Below are 10,473 nucleotides of genomic sequence, written 5' to 3'. Positions count from 1 at the left end.
AATGGGAAAACAACAGGCAGCAAATCAATCAGGGATGGAAAAAGAGACACAAAGCAGCAACTCACAGACACCCACAGAGCAGGTGTAAATTATAGTTTTCTGTTAAGTTTAATATTTTTGGCATGACCAAACTGCATGAAGGTAAATCTAGAAAAATCACTTCTCTAGAAAAATAATTTTAGTTAAAAAAAATTTTAAGTATTTGAGATGGTTGTTTTAATTTAAATGCTGTTAAAAATAATTTAAATGATATTAAATGTGTTTTCTGGTCCCTCACTGATGTGTGCAAGGCTCTCTCTTGGTCACACTTGGGTCTGTCCCACACAGCTCAGGCAGCTCCTGGGAGGGAAAATGTGGAATCTGAACAGGAGCAGGAGGGAGCCATGGAACACAGAAGGAAATGAGTCACCCAAACTCACACAGCTCAGCAGTGGCAGGACTGGGAGCAGAGCCCGCACCAGCTGCACAGATTTTGGGAAGATTTTGAGAAAAAACTCTCATTTTTAACTTTCATTTCATCCCTCTTGCCTCTCAGATCTTCCCAGAATTCCCATTCCCTAGGGGAATCAGGAGCAATTTCTACCTGCTGCTTCTTTACCCCAGTGAAATTACATTTTTTACCTTTTATTTCATTTAAATTATTAAGTATGCATCTCCCAGTCTATTCTGAGAGCAAAGAGTGCCTTCAACATAAGAAAAAACCAGCCCAAAATCCATGAGGGGATGGAAAAATTTGCAGCTCTGAACTGGAGTGGCAGCAATCAGAACTCCTGATCATGGATCTGCATCTCTCCATCCTTCCCTGTGGTCCACAGCAGCAGCCAGCAACTGGATTTTCCTAAAAAAAAAAATCAGAATTTTTTCAAGGCCACTTGCAACTGAGTGCTCCCAAAGCTCCTAAATTGATACAGAAGATCCCCCAAAATCAACTTTTGAACCTGAGACAGAAGAGTGTCCAAGCCATGACACGGGGCTGACTCACTGCCATGTGCTTCTGGAGCATCTCCAGCGTTCCCAAATCCACAAGGAATCCATCAGGCTGCACTTTGGGGGATAAATCCTTAATTCTGGCCCAATTTAACAGCAGGAGGCTCAGAGGAAATGGCTGAGGCATCAAATCACCCTTTGAATTCTGCTCAGAATGTTTGTCCTCAGAAATGGGGGAGAAAGCAGCAGCTCCTGGCTGTTCCACTGTCTGAATTCCAAGGAAAATCCACCACAGCTGGGTCCCCCCCATCTCTAAAGGAATTTTTCATCCTCTCTCATTCCAGATTTTGAGGCATTTTATGTGGAAGTTGTTAATCCTCCACAAAGTTCTGGAGGAAAGAGGGGAGAAGCAACTGAGCTGGAAAAGTGCCCAAAAATCCTGCAGCACTGTCCAGAATCCCAGGTCATTCCCAAAGGCCTGGAGGAGGCTGACCACAGCACAAACCCTGACCACAAACTGAATAAATTTCACTCCTCCCACAGGCACCATTAAATCAGATTTCACTAACCTGGGAAAAGCTCAACTCACAGCATCCAGCACTGCTCAAACTCAATTTCTCTCCTCCAACAGGCAAAATTACATCAGATTTCTCCAACATGGGAAAAGCTCAATGTTGCAGCTATTTTAACAGCTCAAGCCACAGCACCCAGCGCTGCTCAAATTGAATTTCACTCCTCCAAGAGGCACCATTAAATCAGATTTCTCCCAGCTGGGCAAAGCTCAATCCACAGCACCCAGCACTGCTCAAACTGAATAAATTTCACTCCTCCAACAGGCACCATTAAATCAGATTTCTCCAACCTGGGAAAAGCTCAAGCCACAGCACCCAACACTGAATTTCACTCCTCCAACAGGCAAAACTAAATCAAATTTCTCCAGCCTGGGAAAAGCTCAACTCACAGCACCCAGCACTGCTCAAACTGAATTTCACTCCTCCAACAGGCAAAATAAATCAGATTTCTCCAATCTGGGCAAAGCTCAAGCCACAGCCACCCAGCTCTGCTCATTCCTATGAGGAACAAGAAAATTCTGGGAGTCCTCAGGAGCTGATCTGACATTTTGTGTCCCCTTTGTGGCCACCAGCACTGTGCCTAAATCACATTTTGTGGCCTCTCTGCACGTGGGAACAGAATTGTTCAAACAGCAGGTTTGACACTAATTGCAGCCCATCCACTGCGCCCGCCTAAAATAATTAAGCAGTGGGAATTGCAGCTTATTTTGAGATCAGAAATGACTGGGAAAAGAGTGGGAAAATTAATGGGTTGGTCCTGGAGAGGGTGCTCAAAGATACCTCCCAGAGTTGGGTTATTTACCGCAGGGTTTGCAGGCTGTTTCATTAAAAATAAAAATACTCTGGGTGAAAGGAGGCTGCCTTCCATAATGCGGTGTAATGCTGCTGCCAAATTGCCCAAATCCAAATTTAGACACATAAACTTGCAGCCTGCTCAGCTTTTAAGGGGAGGCTGTGTGAAAAGTGTGTTTGCTCAGGATTAACACAAAGGGACTCTGGAAACTGTAATTTCAGCTAAAAAACCTCAGGGTGCTGCTTGCTTTGCCTCCTTTGGAAATCATGGGAGAGTTCCCACGCCACTTTGGGGATGACACCACGTGTGGAAATCCCAATTTCTCCCTCAGAACAACATGGAAATGCATATTTATTCCTCAGAACAAGGTGCAAATGCAATTTCTCCCTCAGAACAAGGTGGAAATTCATATTTCTCCTTTAGAATAAGGTGGAAATGCATATTTCTCCCTCAGAACAATGTTGAAATGCAATTCCTCCCTCAGAATAAGGTGAAAATTCATATTTCTCCCACAGGACAATGTGGAAGTCCACACCTCCCTCAGAAAAAATGTAGAAATGCAATTTCTCCCTAAGAAAAACATGGAAATGCAATTCCTCCCACAGAACAAGGTGGAAATTCATATTCCTCCCTCAGAACAAGGTGAAAATCCGATTTCTCCTTCAAAACAATGTGGAAATTCCTATTTCTCCCTCAAAACAATGTGGAAATGCAATTTCTCCCTCAGAAAAACATGGAAATGAATATTTCACCCTCAGAACAAGGTGGAAATGCAATTTTTCCCTCAGAACAAGGTGGAAATCCACACTTCTCCCTCAGAAAAATGTGGAAATGCTCTCAATTCCACACCCTTGTATTACCACCAGTCATTTTACAAGTGAGAAAGGAATTCCAGAGTATTCCAGCTGCTGAGAGGCTCCAGGAGTGGTTTTTTCCTAGACCAAAGGCAGAGCAATTCCCTCAGACAGCACCTGCCTGAGCAGCACCAAGCCTCAATTAATGAACAATTTAAAAAACAAAAAAACCCAATTTTTTTTAACGTTTTCTACTTCAAACCAAATTTTAGCCACTTCCGTTTAGCCTTGTCCATTCCAACTCCTCCTTCTTCCCATAATCTTGCAGAAAATAAAGCTACATTTAAGAAGGACAAGTCTCAGTTTTAAAAGTTCTTAGTGTCATGCAAAGAGCAAGACAAACAAAATCCCTAAATCAGGGATTTGACCCAAAAGTGATGTATCAGCTGGTTTTCTTAAATCCTCTGACTCACAGAACTCCTTGTTTCAATTTTATTCCTCAGTTTTGTAGGAAAAATCAAGCAAGAATGGATTATTCCACAGGAAAACCAGCACCCTGTGTTTGCTCCAAGCTACCTCAGGTGTTTACAGCAGCTGGAGTTATTGATATTTTTATTTATTTATTTAAGAAGCAGCAGGGAAATGAACATCAAAAAACCACTTTTCAAACCAATTTCACAACTGCTCCAGGCTGGCTACAGAGTGCTGTTGTTTTTGGAGAGGTTCAGCCCAAATGAGCCCAAACCAAGATGTTTTCCTGGAAAACCATGAATGGTGAAAAGAAAAGGTGGCATTTGAGGCAGGCCCAGGTGCTGTTTGTAAAATCAGTAATTCCACCCCAGCCAGGTTTGCCGCTGGTGGGAACAAGCCTGGTTTGTTAAATTTGGAATTTTTGGAGCAGGAAGGATCCAGGATTCGAGGAGGAGCAAGTCACAGCTCCTGCAGCCAACGTACACCAATATTTTGGTTTTTTACATCAAAGTGCCCCATTTAACAGGGCACAGTAAAGGTACCCACTGTTCCTGCTGAGAAGTATTAAATTTATTAATTATTAATGGTGCTCAGGTCCTACTAATGCCCTGAAAGGTGTTTTGTACACCAAATGTTATAAACATCTCCTGGTATTAGCTGATTTATTCCAAATTTTGAGGCTGGAGCCTATTAGTAGAAGAAAGAACAATTCTCACAATAAAAATATCAGAACAAACCTTTTTTTTGTTTTTGCAGAGAAATCCTCCAGCAGCAAAAGGATGGAGTTTCCTGGGAATGAGGATTTCCTCCAGCTCAGGGTGAGCATCACCCCGTCCTCTCCCTCTGATGTCAAAAAACCCCAAAACCAAATCAAACAAACAAACAAATAAACCCAAAGCAAACAAAACCCCCACAAACAACAACCAAAAAACCCCAAATAGAAATAAACCACACACACCAAAAAAAACCCCCCAAAACCTGCTCTAAAAAAACATGTTTTAGGAACACCAGCCAATACAAGAGGAAGATTATTTCTCTTTATTTCTCTTTTTGTTGCTCCATTGTGTGCAGCAGTATCACAGATCTCCTGCTTCAATCCTAAAAATCTCCTGTCATTTCCAGCACCTCATCATGGAGCACCCAGCAATTTTCTAGTTATATAAAATACTGGAAATCGATGCAGGTTTTTAGGAAAAAGCTGCAGGAATCAGTTATTTCCCATTTTTCCCCTCCCATGTACAATCAGGCCTGATTCTCAGCTGGAATGTATTTCTTAAGTTCAACTGGATTTATTTGTGGCTGAAATAACTTTTATTTTATGTCCAGAAGCCTGTAAAAAACCTCAAGAATCCATGCTGATGTCATTGAACACCACATTTTCTACAGAAGACTTAAAAATGTATTTAGTTCTTACTCTGGTAAGAATCATTGCTCTCCAAGTTAAGGGGACAACCAAATTCCTGTTAACATTAAATAGAAATTGTATTTTTGTCTTGCCACCACATTGCTGGGCTCTGAGCTTTCCAAAATGGGGCAACAACCTCCAGATTTGCAATGGGATTTGTTCAGAGAAACAAAATTTAGTTTTCAATCCTCCAGATCAGCTGATTTCCTATTTTAGAGCCAACTCATTCCAGCCAAACCTGTTGAGAGAAAATTCCTGAATTTCTTCTGTTTGGCTGAGCTGTGCCTGCATAGAATCCAAGAATTAGGGAAAAAATGAGAGACATTAAATTTATATTCCAATTTTGAGGGACCTTTCCAGCCCAGTGAGTGACATAAAATCCACTCAGTTATCTCCAAGCTCTGTAGTGAACACCAGGAATTTGTCTGGTTTTCAACCATTTCCTCTCAAAAAAACAGAACAGCAAAATAATGGAAATTTTCAATACTTGGGGAATTTTAAATCAAAGCTTTCCTGTTTGCAGCTTTATTTTGTTACCACAGCTACACATGCACATGAACCTTTGCTAAGTGAGCAAATTTAGATATTTTGGAGAGGAAAAACTCAGATATTTATTTGGAGGAAGCTCCTAATAAAGCTTTGTGAGCATATCCTGGACTCATGCTCCCTCTACAGAAAATCAGGGGCATTTTCCACCTCTCTGGATGTTCAGTAAAGTGAATTTTAAATTCCATCTTGTGCTCAAAAATACTGAAGGAAGCTGACACAGCCCTGGGGTGTAAAACTTGATGAAAACAGAGGTTTTTCCACAAGGAAAACACAAATCTTGAGAGATTTGAGATGTTGGGAAGGAATTCCTGCCTGTGAGGGGTGGAAATGCCCAGAGAAGCTGTGGCTGAGGATATCCTAAACTGCACCTTGTAGCAATGATTTCCAGATTATTTTCCTCCTTTTCAGTTTATTCTCTCCCAGCAGAAAAAATTGAATTATTTTCAAGGAATTTCCCAGCTCATTCTTTTCCCCTTCAGCCCTTTGGCAAAATACAAAAGTTAAGTCACACTAAACCACCCAGAACTGCCTCAAATCCCCCAAAAAAGCAGAACCCAAAGCAGATCCCAGATAAGAAATCCTTTGTCGGGGTTTATTTTAAACACCTGTATTTTTCACAGCTTTCACAACTCTCTTCAACCATGCAAAAGCAGCTGATTGTATCAGGCTTGTCTCAGGCACAAAAGTTTTTGTGGTTAATGAATAATTAGCTCTGAGCTTCTACTTTGACCAATATCTGGATGTTTTACATGACAGGGGTCAGTCAAAGACAAAAAAATAACCATTTTTTATTAGCACAAAATAGAACACAAAGAGAAATGTGCCTTTTGAGGATGCTCACAATATGCCCAAGGCTCCACATAAGAGACACCAAAAGCTCCTTGCAGGTCAATTCCATGGAATTCTGATCCAATTTCCCACTTAGGAAAACCCCAACATTTCTGCAGTAAGGCTGTGAAAAAAATGCAATTTAGAAAAGAACTTTTCCAAAGGTTTGTGCCATATAAACAACAGGAAATTCTTCCACTGACCCCTTCTCCCACACCTGATTTTTCTTAGGTTCAGCCTCATCCCAAAGAGGGACCCCAGAAATTCAGCAAAAAGAGCTCACACCTCTCCTTTGGGGAGGAAAAGTTTCTCCTTGGAAAACTCCTTCCCACAATTTCCACCACAATCAGAAAAAGGTTACATGTCATCAACATACTTAAATATATTTTTTTAATTACAATTGCAGGTTAAAATTTGTGACAGGTGAGGTTTTTTTATCGCTTGGAACTCCTCAGGTAGATCTTGGGGGTTTGCCAGCCTGCAGGGGCACTTTTCAAGCCAGCTTTCTTCCAGATGCGCTCCAAATCTTTCTCAAATTTGATCTAAAATAGGAAAAAAAAAAAGAAAAGAAAAATGGTAAAACAGCTTAGAAGTAACAGCCACTGCCCACGTGTCTCAAGGGCAGATAGGTGTAACACACACAAAGGAAACAAAGGTTTTAAATGTCAAAATATTGAATTTTACTGCAGAAAATTCATCAGAAGACATTAAAATGCACTGAGATTTTGGCAGTATCGTTTTTAAAGTCCTGTGCAAGGAAAAGTGAGAAGGTAAAACCAAATTTTAGCCATTTCCATTTAGCCTTGTCAAGGTGCTACTGTCCATTTCAACTCCTCCTTCTTCCCATAATTTTGCAGAACATAAAGTTACATTCAAGGGGGACAAGGCTCAGTTTTACAGTTCTTAGTGTCCATGCAAGGAGCAAGACAAAAAAAAAAATCCCTAAATCAGGGATTTGACCCAAAAGTGATGTATCAGCTGGTTTTCTTCAATTCTATGACTCACAGAACTCCTTGTTTTAAAATTAAGCTACATTCAAGAGGGACAGGTCTCAGTTTTAGTGTCCATGCAAGGAGCAAGACAAAAAAAAATCCCTAAATCAAGGATTTGACCCAAAAGTGATGTATCAGCTGGTTTTCTTAAATTCCTGACTCACAGAACTCCTTTTTTCAGTTTTATTCCTCAGTTTTGTAGGGAAAGTTAAGCAGGTCAACCTTGACTTTAAAATAAAGCTACATTCAAGAGGGACAAGTCTCAGTTTTACAGTTCTTAGTTTCCATGAAAGGAGCAAGACAAAAAAAATCCCTAAATCAGGGATTTGACCCAAGAGATGGTTTTCTTAAATTCTCTGACTCACAGAACTCCTTGTTTCAATTTTATTCCTCAGTTTTGTAAAGCAAGACACGCTGAGTTCATTCAAGCTCATTTTTCCCTAAATCCACTTAAATTCCTCCCTCAACACCTGCACAGAGGCTGCTTTGATGTGAGGGCACATTTCTATCAGGGAGCTCCCCCTCCCCTGGCTAAATAAATAAAATAAAGCTACATTCAAGAGGGACAAATCTCAGTTTTAGTGTCCATGCAAGGAGCAAGACAAAAAAATTTAGGGTTTGACCCAAAAGTGATGTATCAGCTGGTTTTCTTAAACCAGCTTTCTCAGTTTTGCAGGGAAAGTCAAGCAAGACACGCTGAGTTCATTCGAACCCATTTTTCCCTAAATCCACCCCCCAACACCTGCACAGAGTTCTTGGTGTCCATGCACGGAGCAAGACAAAAAAATCCTTAAATCAGGGATGTAACTCAAAAGTGATGTATCAGCTGGTTTTCTTAAACCAGCTTTCTCAGTTTTGTAGGGAAAGTCAAGCAAGACAAGCTGAGTTCATCCAAGCTGATTTTTCCCTAAATCCCCTTAAATCCACCCCCCAACACCTGCCCAGAGGCTGCTCTGATGTGAGGGCTCACCTGCCGCTTCTTCTTGCGCCCCTCCTTTACCCTCCTGCGGATGAACTTCCTCCTCTTGAGCAGCTTCTTGTACTTGTGCCTGTTCATCTTCCTCCTGCGGATCTTGAGCACGTTCCTGCACTGCACTTGCTCACCCTGAGCTCCCTCTCCCTCCTCCAGCTGCCCCGTCCCTGCAGCAGGGGGACACTCCAGGGGCTCCGGGCGCTCATGGCTGGCTTCTTGCTGAGCCTTGGGGAGGGAGTACCTGACGGTGAGCCAGCTCTCCAAGGGGCTGATGGAGAGTTTCCTGGGGATGAGGATCTCCTCCAGCTCGGGGTCCAGCGTGTGCCACTGCTGGGGCTGGGCCCCGCTGGGGCTCTGGGGCTGGGTGCTGTAGCGGGCGCACGGGGAGCGGCAGCACAGGAACGAGGACACCGACCTGGGCAGGAGGTGGCCTGTGGGAGAAAAAAGGGGGGGTTTGTGCTTAAAAACTGCAGGATTTTACAGAGAAAAAGCTCTGCCCAGATCTCAGACTGACAGAGAGAGCTGCCCAGAGCAAACTGATAAAGGGAGACACTCAGAGAAGCTGTACTGAGATCACAAAGGCGAGGAGGGATTTTCAAGCCTTCGATTTTTCAATTTTAACTACAATGCCGTCATGCTAAAAATGTATTATATTTTACTGAGTAAGCTGCACAAATCATCCAGGCAGAGCAGGGTGGAGGTTCTGAAGGGGTTGGAATTCCATAGTCTTTAAAGTTCTCCTTCAATGGGAGGTGTCCCTGCCCATGGCAGAAATTTGGAATTCCATGTTCTTTAAGGTTCTCCTTCACTGGGAGCTGAAGGAGTTGGAATTCCATGGTCCTTCAAGGTTCTCCTTCACTGAGAGGTGTCCCTGCCTAGCAGGAGCTGGAATTCCATGTTCCTTAAGGTTCTCCTTCACTGGGAGCTGAAGGGGTTGGAATTCCATGGTTTTTAAGGTTCTCTTTCACTGGGAGCTGAAGGAGTTGGAATTCCATGGTCCTTCAAGGTTCTCCTTCACTGAGAGGCGTCCCTGCCCAGCAGGAGCTGGAATTCCATGTTCTTTAAGGTTCTCCTTCACTGGGAGCTGAAGGGGTTGGAATTCCACGGCCTTTAAGGTCCCTTCCAACCCAAACCCTTCCATGATTCCATTAAGGGGAACACTCTTGTGTTTTCTGACTGAAAATCAATTTGGAATGGTAAAGAAGTGTTGGCTGTATCAAACCTCTCTGTTGCTAAGGAATCTTCTCCAAAGCCACACCATACTTACATAATAAATCAGAGACATAAAAACATTTAACAACCACTGACTCAACAACAGCCTCTCCTTCCTGCACTACCTGGTGGAAAAAAAAAACCTTCTGGGAGCCCAATTAGCCCAGGAAAATAAATCCAAACACACAGAAATCTTGGCCACACAATACCAATTTACCTGCAATTCTCGAAGCCTTCAGTAACTGGGAACTCAGCCGTGATATTAACATTTTGTTTCCCTTTGTTCACTGGCAGAGCCAGCAATGACTGTTCAAATAAGAACATTTATTCAGTGATGCAAACATGCAGCTTTAAAAAAAACTTCCCTATTTAACCCCACAACACCAAAAGACAGGCTGAGAATCTTAACATCCTCTTAGTTTTACCCTCAATCTGTCGGGCTCTGCTGTGGGGGTCAAGCACTGCCGCAGTGGCAGCCGAGCCGCGGAAGGGATTTATCAATAAACCTTGGGTTGTTTCAACTTTAAAAACACGGCAACTTCAGGGTCCCTAGGCCGGCAGGAGCAGCCGCGCGGCCTCAGAACGGGCGGTCCCCGAGGGGCCGCCTCCTTCCCCTCAGCCCCCCCGGGCGCTGCCGGCGCTGCCCCGCCCCGGGCGGGTCCGCACGGAGCCCCCGGGCCGCGCTTCTCGCCCTCCCCTCACGGCCCCGCCGCCGCCGCCATCACCCACCGGCCCCGGCGCCGCCACCGGAACTTCCGGCCGGCCGCGGGAGCGCCCCCTGGCGGCGCGCGCGGGGAACGGCCCCGCACGGCCCCTCCGGGGCACGCGAGGCGCCGGTGTCGGCCCCTCACGGGCGGTTATGGCCCTTCATGGGACTTTGTGGCCCTTCATGGTCCTTCACGGACGGTTATGGCCCTTCATGGGACTTTGTGGTTCTTCATGGGACTTTATGGCCCT

General features: G+C 43.8%; 1 protein-coding gene across 2 annotated transcripts; it reads right to left on the bottom strand.

The window, feature by feature from the left end:
• Window positions 1–6,082: 6,082 nt before the first annotated feature.
• Window positions 6,083–10,232, bottom strand: AURKAIP1 (aurora kinase A interacting protein 1). Of its 2 annotated transcripts, none has more exons than XM_054291996.1 (4): window positions 10,219–10,232; window positions 9,734–9,823; window positions 8,302–8,735; window positions 6,083–6,881 (listed from the first exon to the last, which is right to left on the bottom strand). In XM_054291996.1, exons 2-4 carry the CDS (start codon window positions 9,783–9,785, stop codon window positions 6,774–6,776), a joined length of 594 nt encoding a protein of 197 aa, XP_054147971.1. In that variant the 5' UTR covers window positions 9,786–9,823; window positions 10,219–10,232; the 3' UTR covers window positions 6,083–6,773. The 2 variants fall into 2 exon arrangements, with proteins under 2 accessions (XP_054147971.1, XP_054147970.1); XM_054291995.1 differs by lacking the exon at window positions 10,219–10,232 and adding an exon at window positions 9,942–10,108 and having other exon boundaries at window positions 9,734–9,822.
• Between the last annotated feature and the right edge of the window lie 241 nt (window positions 10,233–10,473).

Source organism: Melozone crissalis, unplaced genomic scaffold (assembly GCF_028551555.1).
Source record: "Melozone crissalis strain CALT ecotype California unplaced genomic scaffold, PUWL_Pcris_2 ptg000107l_1, whole genome shotgun sequence".
In the NCBI taxonomy this organism is placed as follows: domain Eukaryota; kingdom Metazoa; phylum Chordata; class Aves; order Passeriformes; family Passerellidae; genus Melozone; species Melozone crissalis.
Note: the sequence above shows the minus strand (reverse complement) of the source record. Positions and strands in the feature narration are given on the sequence as shown.

Excerpts from the sequence above, each read along its gene's own strand:
- AURKAIP1 (XM_054291996.1), bottom strand. The coding sequence starts at position 9,785 with ATGTTAATATCACGGCTGAGTTCCCAGTTACTGAAGGCTTCGAGAATT. Across the intron at positions 8,736-9,733 it reads GAAGGCTTCGAGAATTGCAG|GCCACCTCCTGCCCAGGTCG; the intron begins GTAAATTGGTAT and ends TTTCTCCCACAG. Across the intron at positions 6,882-8,301 it reads GGCGCAAGAAGAAGCGGCAG|ATCAAATTTGAGAAAGATTT; the intron begins GTGAGCCCTCAC and ends TTCCTATTTTAG.